Source organism: Macaca nemestrina, chromosome 9 (assembly GCF_043159975.1).
Source record: "Macaca nemestrina isolate mMacNem1 chromosome 9, mMacNem.hap1, whole genome shotgun sequence".
Lineage (NCBI taxonomy): Eukaryota > Metazoa > Chordata > Mammalia > Primates > Cercopithecidae > Macaca > Macaca nemestrina.
The window spans coordinates 69,703,231-69,716,967 of record NC_092133.1 but is presented as its reverse complement, the minus strand read 5'-3'; the positions used below and the strand labels follow the sequence as shown (position 1 = coordinate 69,716,967).

Below are 13,737 nucleotides of genomic sequence, written 5' to 3'. Positions count from 1 at the left end.
TATACCCCTGCAAGAAAATATAGTTTCAGGCCGGGCGCAGTGGCTTATGCCTGTAATCCCAGCACTTTCGGAGGCTGAGATGGGTGAATCACCTGAGGTCAGGAGTTCGATACCAGACTGGGGGAAACCCCATCTCTACTAAAAATATAAAAACTAGCCAGGCATGGTGGTGGGCGCCTGTAATCCCAGATACTTGGGAGTCTGAGGCAGGAGAATTGCTTGAACCCAGGAGATGGAGGTTGCAGTGAGCCAACACAGTGCCACTGCACTCAGCCTCAGCGACAGAGTGAGACTCCATCTCAAAAAGAAAAAAAAAAGTGTAGTTTCAAATGATGAGCTGAAACCCTGGGTTTCTGCATTTCCTAGATTTGAGCTTAGAGAGTCTATCTTGTTAGCTCTCTGGTATATTCAAGCATGTTTTTAAAACATATATTTTGTTCACCTTTTCTGGTTGCCCTCAGTGGGAAATTGGTCTGAATGACCCAGTCAATAATTGCCAGAAGCAGAAGTCCTTCCCATCTACTTTTCTGTCCTTCAAAGGTTTTTTGATATTTCTTGTAGTTGATTTTTCCTCTGCTGTTTTCTTCATCTTTGTAGTTTATACATTTTAAATTCTCATTTTAGTGAGATTTTCGAAATAAGAATAAGGAAATATATATATGTAACCTATCTACCCTGTTTAACCGTAAGTCTCCATCTTCTTCATCTAGACTCATAGCCCATGTCCAACACATTCTTCTGTTGGTAATTCAAAATAGCCCAATCTCTTGCCTGCCTTCATTTAACCCAATATTGTATTTCTCTACTTCCATATATCACTAATGGAGCAATGTACATGTGTTCCATTTAATTTGTCTCAGTTTCTTATGTATCTAATTTACCTACCTCTTGTAATTTAGTTTCCATTCTATCAGCGGAAGTCACATTTATAAAACTAATGTTCTATTTGCAGTAATGGAAGCAGCATGAAGTGGTGTGGCAAACTCTCTTACAAGGTGCAAGTATAAAATATTTTTTAAAACAGTAATTTGAAAGTGGGCCATCTGGTCTCTGTCATAAGTAATCAACTCTGCTACTGTAATGTGAAAGCAGTCATAGACAATGCATTTAAAAATGGATGTGATTGTGTCCTAAAACAACTTTTTTTTATACATATAGGTGGCAGGCCAAATATGGCCCGTAGGCTATAGTTTGCAGCTCTGTCTTAACAGGAACCACTAAAAAACAAACCACAGTTAGATATTGTTTCACGTGTCCGTGTGAGGAGATCACCAAACAGGCTTTGTGTGAGCAACATGGCTGTTTGTTGCACCTGGGTGCAAGCGGACTGAGTCCAAAAAAGGAGTCAGCAAAGGGTGGTGGGATTATCATTGGTTCTTATAGGTTTTGGGTTAGGCAGTGAAGTTAAGAGCAATGTTTTTGGGGCAGGGGGTGGATCTCACAAAGTACATTCTCAAGGGTGGGGAGAATTATAAAGAACCCTTTTACGAGTAGGGGAGATTACAAAGTACGGGGAGATTACAAAGTACATTGATCAGTTAGGGTGGGGCAGAAACAAATCACAATGGTGGAATGTCATCAGTTAAGGCTATTTTCACTTCTGTGGATCTTCAGTTGCTTCAGGCCATCTGGATGTATACGTGCAGGTCACTGGGGATATAATGGATTAGCTTGGGTTCAGAGGCCTGACATTCCTGTCTTCTTATATTAATAAGAAAAATAAAACAAAATAGTGGTAAAGTGTTGGGGCAGCGAAAATTTTTGGGGGTGGTACGGAGAGATAATGGGCGATGTTTCTCAGGGCTGCTTCGAGTGGGATTGGGGCGGCATGGGTACCTACAGTGGGAGAGATTCAACTGAAGATTTTGAGGTTAAGGAGTGATATTGTGGGGTTGTTAGAAGGAGCATTTGTCATATAGAATTATTGGTGATGGCCTGGATGCAGTTTTTGTATGAATTGAAAAACTAAACAAAAGACAAGGTCTGAATAAGGAGAAAAACAGGTATTAAAGGACTAAGAATTGGGAGTACCCAGGACATCTAATTACAGAGTGTCAAAGGGGGTTCAGTGTAATTATTTGCTTGGTTGGCGAGTTTTGGGGCTCTATCCTTGAGTTTTTTTTTTTTTTTTTAATGTTGTCATATACCAGGCCAGACTGATTTAGGTAAAAACAACACTCTTCATTTAAAAATATATAGAGTCCTCTTTTTTTTAGCAGTAAGTAAGTCAAGGCCTCGATGATTTTGGAGGAAAGAGAAATGCAAAGCCAGCAATTGTTTGTTAAAGGATTAGAAATGGCTAGGAGAGAGTAACTGAGATTGATAGTGTGGTGGAGACAGCTGGGGAGAGGTAGATGGTGGCATAAGAACAGGAATGAGAATAAGGGTAAGTATAAAAGTAAAGAATAGCCAGGCACGGTGGCTCACGCCTGTAATCCCAGCACTCTGGGAGGCCGAGGCGGGCGAATCACGAGGTCAGGAGATCAAGACCATTCTGGCTAACACGGTGAAACCCCGTCTCTACTAAAAATACAAAAAATTAGCTGGGCATGGTGGTGGGCGCCTGTAGTCCCAGCTACTCAGGAGGCTGAGGCAGGAGAATGGTGTGAATCTGGGAGGTGGAGCTTGCAGCGAGCCAAGATTGGGCCATTGCACTCTAGCCTGGGTGACGGAGTGAGACTGCATCTCAAAAAAAAAAAAAAAAAAAAAAAAAAAGTAAAGAATAGGACTTCATCAGGTTGAAAGTATTGGAGTGTACTTTGTTACTGAAGATCTTCTATCCACTTAAAGAGAGACTTAAGGGTGGCAGTTTGAGGTAAAACCAGGGGCTGCTAAATACCAAGAGCCTGAAAAACTGCTTGGGTGATTTGACTGATACAGTCCAGTCCGTTATCGGACTGTATAGAGGTGGGAAGGTCAAACCAAGGAATTATGTCTGACAGAAGGGAAGAAATGACCACGATGGCCTTCTCAGACCCTGTGGGAAAGGCCTCTACCTATCCAGTGAAAGTGTCTACCCAGACCAAGTATTTTAGTTTCCTGACTCTGGGCATGTGAGTAGAACCAATTTGCCAGTCCTGGGCAGGGGCAAATCCCTGAGCTTGATGTGTAGGGAAGGGAGGGGGCCTGAATAATCCCTGAGGAGTAGTAGAATAGCAGATGGAACACTGAGAAGTGATTTCCTTGAGGACAGATTTCCATGATGGAAAGGAAATGAGAGGTTCTAAGAGGCAGGCTACCGGCTTGTAACCTACATGGAAGAGGTTATGAAATGACGACAGAATAGAATGGAAGGAGATATTTTCCTTGGCCCAAGAACCATTTGCCTTGTATGGGAAGAGATGGGTGGAAGTTTCAGCGGGGGAGTTGGTGGGAGTGGCTGGATGAGAAGGAGAAAAACTGCCATGAGGGATAGAAGTTGGAACGCTAGCTGCTTTTTTAGCTACCTTATCAGCATAAGCGTTTCCCTGAGAGATGGGATCTGATGCCTTTTGATGGCCCTTGCTGTGTATAGACCTTTGGAAGTAAAGAGGCCTGGAGAAGAGTTTTTGTTAAAGAGGCATTAATGATGGAGGACCCTTGCGAAGTGAGGAAACCTTTCAGCCCATGAAACAGCATGGTGGTGCAGGATATGGGGTCAGTATAAACATTGACGCGTAGTCCTTTTACAAGAGTGGGGGCCCAAATTAAGGCAATGAGTTCGGCTTGTTGAGAGGTAGTGGAGGGGGATAGAGCAGTAGCCTCAATGATAGATGTGGAAGATATTATAGCATAGCCTGCCTTTGCTGGTATGTGGCGATTAGGCCTGGTGGAACTGCCATCAATAAACCAAGTGTGATCAGGTGAGGAACAGGAAAGAAGGAAATATGGGGAAATGGAGTCAATGCCAGGTGGATCAGAGAGATACAGTCATGGAGGTCAGGTGTGGTATTAGGAATAATGTGGGAGGCTGGATTGAAGTCCGGGCCAGGAACAATGGTAATTGTGGGAGACTCAACAAGGATTGAGTATAGCTGAAGGAGCCGGGGAGCAGAAAGTATGTGTCAGGTGTGAGGAAGTTATGAGAACTGTAGAGAGTGAGTTGAGCATAGTTTGTGATTTTGAGGGCCTCTAAAGTATTAGGGTGGCAGCAGCCATCACATGCAGACATGCGGGCTAGGCTAAAACAGTAAGATCAAGTTGTTTGGACAGAAAGGCTACAGGGCACGGTCCTGGCTCTTGTGTAAGAACTTCAACCACACAGCCCTGCACTTTGGCTATGTGTAATGAAAAGGGGTTGGGATGAGTTAGGGAGAGCTAGTGTTGGGGCAGCCTCTAGGGCTGTTTTTAAGGAACGGAAAGAAGAGTGCGGAAAGGATTTAGGATCTATAGGGTCAGCTAGGTTTGCTTTTGTGAGTTTACATAATGGTTTAGTCAGGATGGTAAAACTAGGTATCCAAAGGTGGAAATACCTAACCATGCCTAGGAAGGAAAGGAGTCCATCAGGGTTGTCTGAGTATTTACCTAGGTCTATTGTAATTTGTTTTAAGTCTGAGAGAGAAAACCATACGTGCACTCTGGCTGGGCCGAATTCTCCTCCTCCCACTGCTTGGAGGGGGCATAATCGGGGAATATTGGAACTCTGGTTCATTGTTTACCCCTTTGTCTATCCCCTCATTATTTACCCCTTTTTGACCGAATGGGTTGAAGAGGGGTCCTTATTAGTTGGGGAAGGAGTCAGGGGGGCCCTGGGGAAGGGAGGTAGACTCTGCGGGCTTCCTGTAGGGCATAAATCACACTTTTTACATAATTGCGAATTTTCTCTTAATGAAAAGAAAGTTTGAACATATGGCACTTCACTCCATGTGTCGTCTTTTCTACAAAAGAGATCTAACTGTAAGATGGTGTTATAATTTATACTTCCCTCAGGTGGCCAGGTTTCTCCCCCTTGAAGAGGATATTGTGGCCAGGCGGTACTGCAGAAGAATATAAGTCATTTCTTTCTTAGCGTCTGAGGGTCAAGTTGGTCCCAATTCTCCAGAATACATCTTAGGGGCGTTTTTGCCTTGGGGGGAACATTTCCCATCTGAAAAAAGAACATAGGGATGCCAGCACCCCTAGTCATTTTCCGATGAGCATTAGCCATAGAGCGTCCTCTATGGTCCTAATGCTTATTCCTTTCCAGGGTGCATAACCACCCAGGGACCTCTGGTTATCGGATTAGTTATGCTCACCGATGTAGCAGTCCTGCACCTGTTTTCTCGCCTCTCTTAACCACAAAAAAAGGGGTTCAGGCTGCTGGATTCTAGTGGTCCTTTACCAGCGTGGCCAACATTGCCATTGCACTCAGGGGTGAGTTCCTTTCCAGGGTGCGTAACCACCCATGGACCTCTGCTTATCGGATTAGTTACGCTTCCCGATATAGCAATCCTGCACCTGTTTTCCCGCCTTGACCACAAAGAAAGGGGTCTGGGCTGCTGGATTCTGGTGGTCCCTTACCAGCGTGTCCAATATTGCCTGTGCACTCAGGGTGACTCCTAGAGCTGAACTGGGCTCCTGAGTATTTCATAACAAACCAACTGCCCCATCAAGATGCATTCCTATAAACAACAGTTCTTATGCAAATTCATTTCAGAGAGGGTGTAGCTAACCTTTTGAGTCAGGATTGAGATAGTCTTTTGATTCTATAAGTGCTTTAAGGCTTGGCTGAATGCAAACAGCTCGCACATTTGAGAAGACCAATTATTAGGCAATTTTTTTAACTCTGCTTCCACAGGAGTCTCCATATCAATTACTAAATACCCATTGGGGTTTTTTCTCAATCACCTGGGAGGAACCATCTATCATCCTGTCCTGAAGGGAGCTCCTCCTAGGTCTGGTCGACATTGTATGGTAATTAAGATTTAAATCCTGTTGTTTCGTAGAAGGGGTTCGGGTTTGGGAGATGCACCGGACACAGTCAGCAGGGAGAACATGTGTGTTTTCACGAAGAATTATGTCAAGCTAGGTAATGGATGAGGAAGAAATTTGGGCTTGACTGAAGTAATGGGGGCTGTCCATGAAGCCTTTCAGCAGTACAGCCCAGGTAATTTGCTGAGCCTGATGGGTGTAAAGGTCAGTCTCCAAGTGAAAGCAAAGAGAGGCTGGGACGAGGGGTGCAGGGGAATAGTGAAAAAAGCATCTTTAAGATCAAGAATGGAGTAGTGAGTTGTGGAGGAAGGTATTGAGGACAAAAGAGTACATGGGTTGGGCGCCACAGGGTGGATAGGCAAAATAATTTGGTATAGACAAATTCAAAGTGCCATTCTCTGGCCACTTGGAACAACTGTCGAGTTTGTGCTGGGGCCAAGCGGTATTGCAGAAGAAAATAAGATGGTTAGATTTTAGGTCAGGCGAGAGTTGAAGAGGTTTTAAGTTCTTAAGAACACAGGGTAAGGGAGAAGAAGGAGGAATGGAGGGTGGAAGGTTGCCCATAGTGAAGGATGCAAGTTTTAAGGGAAGGGTAGAGACACGGAAAAGGGGGTGGGGAGCAGCCCTGGGCTGCAACGTGGGTGAGCGGCCAAAGCAGGCATCCCCGCAATTCACTTGCCACCAACGGAATGTGGGTGAATGATCAAGGCAGGCGTCCCCGTGGAGATCAGACACCAATGGAACATGGGTGAATAATCAGAGAGGCGTCCCGCAATGATTTAACACCAAGGGAAGGCTGCCTTCCCGAGTCCGTGACCAGCGCCGGAGTTTTGGGTCCACGGATAAAACATGTCTCCTTTGTCTCTACCAGAAAATGAAAGGAATTGAAATTAACAGGAGAGAGAGATTGAAGGGTGGCACCAAGATTGAAAGGAGAAAGAGGTTGAGGGATAGTGAGAGAGGTTGGAGAAGAGTAAAAAGAGGCCGCTTACCCGATTTAAAATTGGTGAGATGTTCCTTGGGCTGGTTGGTCTGAGGACCCGAGGTCGTAGGTGGATCTCTTCACGGAGTGAGGATGAGGACAGCGAGTCCGGCTGACCCGGTCTTCGGCACCAAATGTTTCACACGTCCGTGTGAAGAGATCACCAAACAGGCTTTGTGTGAGCAACATGGCTGTTTATTTCACCTGGGTGCAAGCGGGCTGAGTCCGAAAAAGGAGTCAGCAAAGGGTGGTGGGATTATCATTGGTTCTTATAGGTTTTGGGGGCAGGGGGTGGATCGTACAAAGTACATTCTCAAGGGTGGGGAGAATTATAAAGAACCCTCTTAAGGGTAGGGGAGATTACAAAGTACATTGATCAGTTAGGGTGGAGCAGAAACAAATCACAATGGTGGAATGTCATCAGTTAAGGCTATTTTCACTTCTGTGGATCTTCAGTTGCTTCAGGCCATCTGGATGTATACGTGCAGGTCACTGGGGATATGATGGATTAGCTTGGGCTCAGAGGCCTGACAGATATACTCTAATACACTATAGATAAGTCAAAATGGGATACTAAAAAATGTTCACATAATTCACAGAAGGCAGAAAAAGGAAAATAGTAGAATAAAAAGCAGAGAGAACAAATAGAAAACAAATAATAAAATGGCAAACTTAAACCCTAATATAGATAAATACTATGGTAGGCTGAACAATGGCTCCCTAAAAGATGTTCATGTCCTAATCCCTGGGACCGGGGAATGTTACCTTATATAGCAAAAGAGACTTTGCAAATGTGGTCAAGAATCTTGAAACGGGGAGATTATCTTGGATTGTCTGGGTAGGTCCAATGTAATCACAAGGGTCCTTATATGAGAGATGTGAGAGAAGTCACAGACAAAAAAAAAGACAATGTGATAACGGAATCAGAGGGCCAGAGAAAGATATTTGAAGATGCTATGCTTCTGGCTTTGAAGTTGGAGGAAAGGGGCTACAAACCAAGATATATAGGTAGCCTCTACAAGCTGAAAAGACAAGGAAATAAATTATCCCTTAGAGCCTCCAGAAGGAGCTAGCCCTGCCAAATCTTGACCTTAATCCAGTGAAACTGATTTCAGACTTCTGGCCTTGAGAACTATAAGATAATATGTTTGTGTTGTTTTAAGCCACTAAGTTTGTAGTAATTTGTTACAGCAGCAATAAGAAACTAACATAATTACATTCAATGGAAATTGTCTAAACATACAAATTAAAAGACAGAGACTGGCTTTAAATAGCAATTTTAAAAACCTCAACTATATGTTGTGTACAGGAACCTCATTTCAAATATAATGATATAGGCTGAATGTAGTGGCTTATGCTTGTAATCCCAGTGCTTTGGGAGGCTGAGGTGGGAGGATCGCTTGAGGCCAGGAGTTTGAGACCACCCTGGAAAACATAGTGAGACCCTGTCCCCAAAAATCCTCAAACATAGTAATATATATGAATTAAGCATAAAAGGATAAACAATAAGAGCTTATGAACCAATAAGAGTAAGCTGGAGTAGCTATGTTAATATTAGACAAAGAAGACTCCAGAGCAAAGAAAATAAGTTGAGACAAAGAGAAACATTAAATAACAATAACAGGGTTAATTCACCAAGGAGACATATACCAGTTCTAAGTGTGTTTACACTAAACAACACAGCTTTGCAAGATAATGAAGCAAAAACTATCAGAGCCGAAGGGAGATGCAGACAAATTCATACTTACATTTGGGTGTGTCTCACCCCTATGTCATATCAATAGAAAGATAACAGGAAAATCTGGCCAGTTGTGGTGGCTCTTGGCTCACTCCTATAATCCCAGCACTTTGGGAAGCCAAGGCTGACAAATCACTTGAAGTCAGTAGTTTTGACACCAGCCTGGCCAACATGGCAAAACCCTGTCTCTACTAAAAACACAAAAATTAGCTGGGTGTGGTGGTGCACACCTATAATCTGAGCTACTTGGGAGGCTGAAAGAGGAGAATCGCTTGGACAGCAGAGGCGGAGGTTGCAGTGAGCTGAGACTGGGCCACTGCACTACAGCCTGGGCAACAGAGCAAGACTCTGTCTCAAAAAAAAAAAAAGGAAAGATAACAGGAAAATTTCTCAACACTTAGAAATGATCAATACATTACTAAATATTCCTCTAATGAAAGATGAAGTCACAGGGAAATTTGAAAATATATTGAACTGAATGCAAATAAAAATATAACTTATTAGCTGGGCACAGTGGCTCATACCTGTAATCCCAGCACTTTGGGAGGCTGAGGGAGGCAGATCACCTGAGGTCAGGAGTTCAAGACCAGCCTGGTCAACATGGTGAAACCCCGTCTCTACTGAAAATTTAAAAATTAGCCAAGTGTGGTGGTGCGCGCCTGTAATCCCAGTTACAGGGAGGCCCATGCAAGCCCTGTTTTAACATCCTTTTGGTAGTAGACTGTTGTTCTGTCCCATACATTCAGGTCTGTGAGCCAGTGTGGAATCCATCATGGTTTGGTGTGGCCCGCCTGGGACTGTAATATTGGCATAGTTTGTGTGTGTGTGTGTGTGTGTGACATACATGTTTTGTCATGTTCATTCCTTTCTCCGAATCCTATCATTGTGTTCTTACAGCTGTGTAATATGAGTGGTGCAGTTTTGGATACGTGTGAGGGGGATTTTCAGGGTAAGCTGGCCCTGGCCTCGCCCCTCCACACTGATAGCTAGCCAGGCCAGCTGCCCAATCCTCCCCTCTGCTCCTCCTCTCTGCATGTGGCTCAGACCATCTACATGGCTGCTTCGTTCTCCAGCCTTCCTCAGCCTTCCCCAGCCTCAGCAAGGATCAGTTGATCCATGAGCTTGTTTGGCTTTGGGGGATCCCTGGCCTTTTTGTTCTCTTCATTAGGAGGAGCTGGGGGAGAACCCAGTCAGCCCCTTTTCCCCACCTTTTCTTTCGCTAGAATCGTGTCTGTATATCCACAAGTACCCAGTGTTTAGCTTCCATTTATAAGTGAGAACTTGCAGTATTTGGTTTTCTGTTCCTGCATTAATTTGCTTAGGATAATGGCCTCCAGCTGCATCCATGTTGCTGCAAAAGACATGATTTTGTTCTTTTTTGTGCTGTGCAGTACTCCATGGTGTATATGTACTGCATTTTCTTTATCCAGACCACCATTGATGGGCACCTTAGCTAGATTCTATGTCTTTACTATTGTGAATATTGCAAGCACGTGTCCTTTTGGTAGAAAGATTTATTTTATTTTGGATATATACCCAGTAATGGGATTGAAACTCTATATTCAATGACATGACATCGGTAGCTTGATATTGGCCATGGTAGGAAAATTTACATCATGGAAATCAGCAAACCAGGCTCCACACACACCCCTGACAGCCAATAGTTAAACATTTACCATCTCATCACTGGACATATAGGAAAACTTCAAGTTTTTGGAAATATGCCCTTCTAAATAACCCACAGGTCACCAAGGCAGGCAGATCACTTGAGGCCAGGAGTTCGAGACCAGCCTGCACAAAATGGCAAAACTCCGTCTCTACAAAAGTTAAAAATATATATATATAGCCCGGTGTGGTGGCGTGTCTGTAGTCCTGGCTACTAGGGAGGCTCAGATGGGAGGATCATGTGAGCATGGGAGGTCGAGGCTGCAGTGAGCTGTGATTGTGCCACTGCACTCCAGCCTGGGTGACAGTGAGAGTCTGTCTCAATAAATAAATACATACGGATCTAAATAAATAAATAATCAACCCACAGGTCGAAGAATAAATCACAAAGGAAATTAGAAAATAGTTTGAACTTGCCGGGCGCGGTGGCTCATGCCTGTAATCCCAGCACTTTGGGAGGCCAAGGCGGGCGGATCACGAGGTCAGGAGATCGAGACCATCCTGGCAAACACGGTGAAGCCCCGTCTCTACTAAAAATACAAAAAAATTAGCCAGGTGTGGTGGTGGGCGCCTGTAGTCCCAGCTTCTCAGGAGGCTGAGGCAGGAGAATGGCGTGAACCTGGGAGGCGGTGGAGCTTGCAGTGAATGGAGATTGCGCCACTGCACTCCAGCCTGGGCGATAGAGCGAGACTGTGTCTCAAAGAAAAAAAAAAAAAAGAAAATAGTTTGAACTTAATCGTAATGATGGCAAAACAAATCAAAATGTGTGGGATTAGCTAAATTATTTTCTAGAGAAAAGTTTATAGCTATAAATGCTTATATTGGAAAATAAGAGACGTCTAAAATCAATGATCTAAGATTCTACCTTAAGAAGCTAGAACAAGAAAATCCAATTAAACCCAAAATAAGTAAAAGGAAATAAATAATAGCCCAGAATAGAAATCAATGAAATAGAAAACAGACAAAAATAGAGACAATCAATGAGACCAACAGCTGTTTCTTTCAGAAGATCAATGAAACAGATAAATCTGATCAGGAAAAAAAGAAGTCACATTACCAATATCACAAATGAGAGAGAGGACATCACTGAAAATATTATAAATATTAAAAAGATAATAAGGAGAAGTTATTAACAACTTAATGCCAACAAATTTAACAACCTAAATGAAATGTATGAATACCTTGACAGACATAAACTAACAAAGCATACTCAGGAAGAAACAATCTGAATAGCCCTGTATCTCCTAAGGAGGTTAAGTGCGTAATAAAAACCTCTCACAAAGAAAACTTCAGGCCCAAAAGGCTTTATTAGTGTATTTTATTAAATAAGGAAGAAATAATTTCAATCATACCACATGTTCAAAAAATAGAGAAAAAGAGAACACGTCCAAACTCATAATTTGAGAACAGTAATCACCCTGGTATCAAACCAGACAAAGTCATCCCAAAGAAAGAAGAGTACATACAAATAACTTTCATAAGCCTAGATACAATACTTCTTTATTTATTTAATTTTATTATTATTATTATTTTTTAAGAGACAAGGTTTTGTTATGTTGCCCAGGCTGGTCTCAAACTCCTAGCCTCAAGCGATCCTCCCACCTCAGCTTCCCAAATAGCTGGGATTATAGGCATGAGGCACCACACCAGGTTAGACACAATAATTCTTAACAAATAGCCACTCAATTTCAGCAACATATAGAAAAGATAATATATTTAAGCAGGTTGTAAGATCAGTTTCACATTTGAAAATCAATGTAATTTACCACTGGGATAGCTAAAATTAAAATGATTGATAAGATAAATTTATAACAAGGATGTGGAGTAACTGGAACTCTCAAACATTCCTGGTAAGAATGCAAAATGGTGCAACCACTTGAGAAAACTGGTAATTTTTTTCTTTTTTTTTTCATATACTTACATGGCCTTCCAATAAATGGCAATTTTAAAAGGTTATTTTTCTTTTCTCTTTTTTTTTAAGACAGAGTCTCTCTGTGTTACCCAGGCCAGAGTGCAGTGGCAAAATCATGGCTCACTGCAACTTCTATCTCCAAGGCTCAAGCAGTCCTCTCACCTCAGTCCCTCAAGCGTGGGACTACAGGTGTGCAACACCATACCTGGCTAATTTTTGTTTTAGTAGAGATGAGGTCTCACCATGTTTCTCAGGCCGGTCTTGAACTCCTGAGCTCAAGCAGTGCTCTTACCTCAGCCTCCCAAAGTGCTGGGATCACAGGCGTGAGTCACCTTGCCCAACCTCTTATTTTTATTTATTTATTTTTTTTGAGACAGAGTCTTGCTCTTTCGCCCAGGCTGGAGTGCAGTGGCACAATCTGGGCTCACTGCAAGCTCCGCCTCCTGGGTTCACGCCATTCTCCTGCCTCAGCCTCCCGAGTAGCTGGGACTACAGGCGCCCGCCAACATGCTCGGCTAATTTTTTGTATTTTTAGTAGAGATGGGGTTTCACCATGTTAGCTAAGATGGTCTCGATCTCCTGACCTCCTGATCCACCCACCTGGCCTCCCAAAATGCTGGGATTCCAGGTGTGAGCCACCGCACCTGGCCCCAACCCCTTATTTTTTTTATTGATGTATAGTATTTGTATGTATTTGTGGAGTGATATTTTGTTACATCCATTTAAAATGTGGATTGCTTCAGAAGTCTGTGAGTCATCCTTGTGCAGGGGCCATGCTATTCTCTGTGCTGTTCCAATTTTAGTATATGTGCTACTAAAGTGAGGACAAAATTGCCAAGTTTTGAAATAAGCTTAAACATACATACACATGCCAGCAGTTTCACTCCTAGATCTTAACCCAACTGAAACAAACATATCCTTGCAAAGATCTGTATGCAAATGTTTAAATAAAAAGATTTATTTATTTAAATAACTTAAAATAGGGATCTGTTTGATACTATCATGACTTGGACTAGCAGCACAGTTGTACTGGGGGGTCACAGTGACAAAACTGTTTTGTCAGTTTAGTTTGTACTCTTTAAATTATTCAAAAATATAAACAAGTCTACCAAACAAGTCTGTCCTTCATGAAATATTTAGGGAATATGTTTCTTATGCTTTGCAAAATGTATCTCTTACAATAACCTTTAAATACCCAATGTAAGAAGTTTTATTTTTTGTTAAAATTTAATCTGTTTAGGACCAGGAGCTGCATTATCTATTCTAGACAAATTTCTTGAAGAATCCTCCAAACTGCAGTCTGATTCACAAGAACCCATTTTGACTACACAAACTTGGGATCCAAGTATAAACCAAAAACCATCTAACACATTTATCAAGGAGATACCAACAAAGAAAGGTAACTAGAAATAAAGATTTCCACTTGGAAGAGGGGCATAAGCTAGACAAAAATGAAGACTCTTATGATGAAATGGCAATCCTGACTTGTTTGAAGTTGATAACTAGGCTCTGAAATCCAAACTCAATGGTGTAACTCTCTCAGTAAGCAAG

At 42.6% G+C, this 13,737-nt stretch overlaps 1 protein-coding gene and 1 non-coding gene across 6 annotated transcripts in view; one reads left to right on the top strand and one right to left on the bottom strand.

Moving 5' to 3' along the window:
* The window catches only part of LOC105466224 (cilia and flagella associated protein 70), a 125,482-nt gene that overhangs the window by 87,838 nt on the left and 23,907 nt on the right, over positions 1–13,737 (top strand). For all 5 annotated transcript variants that reach the window (XM_071068764.1, XM_071068761.1, XM_071068763.1 and 2 more), the window contains one exon: positions 13,427–13,585. In XM_071068764.1, coding sequence (XP_070924865.1) covers positions 13,427–13,585 — 159 coding nt within the window. The remainder of the gene's footprint in view (positions 1–13,426; positions 13,586–13,737) is intronic.
* LOC112423916 (U6 spliceosomal RNA) lies at positions 12,910–13,013 on the bottom strand. The gene has a single exon (XR_003014522.2). It is a non-coding gene; the product is annotated as a U6 spliceosomal RNA (small nuclear RNA).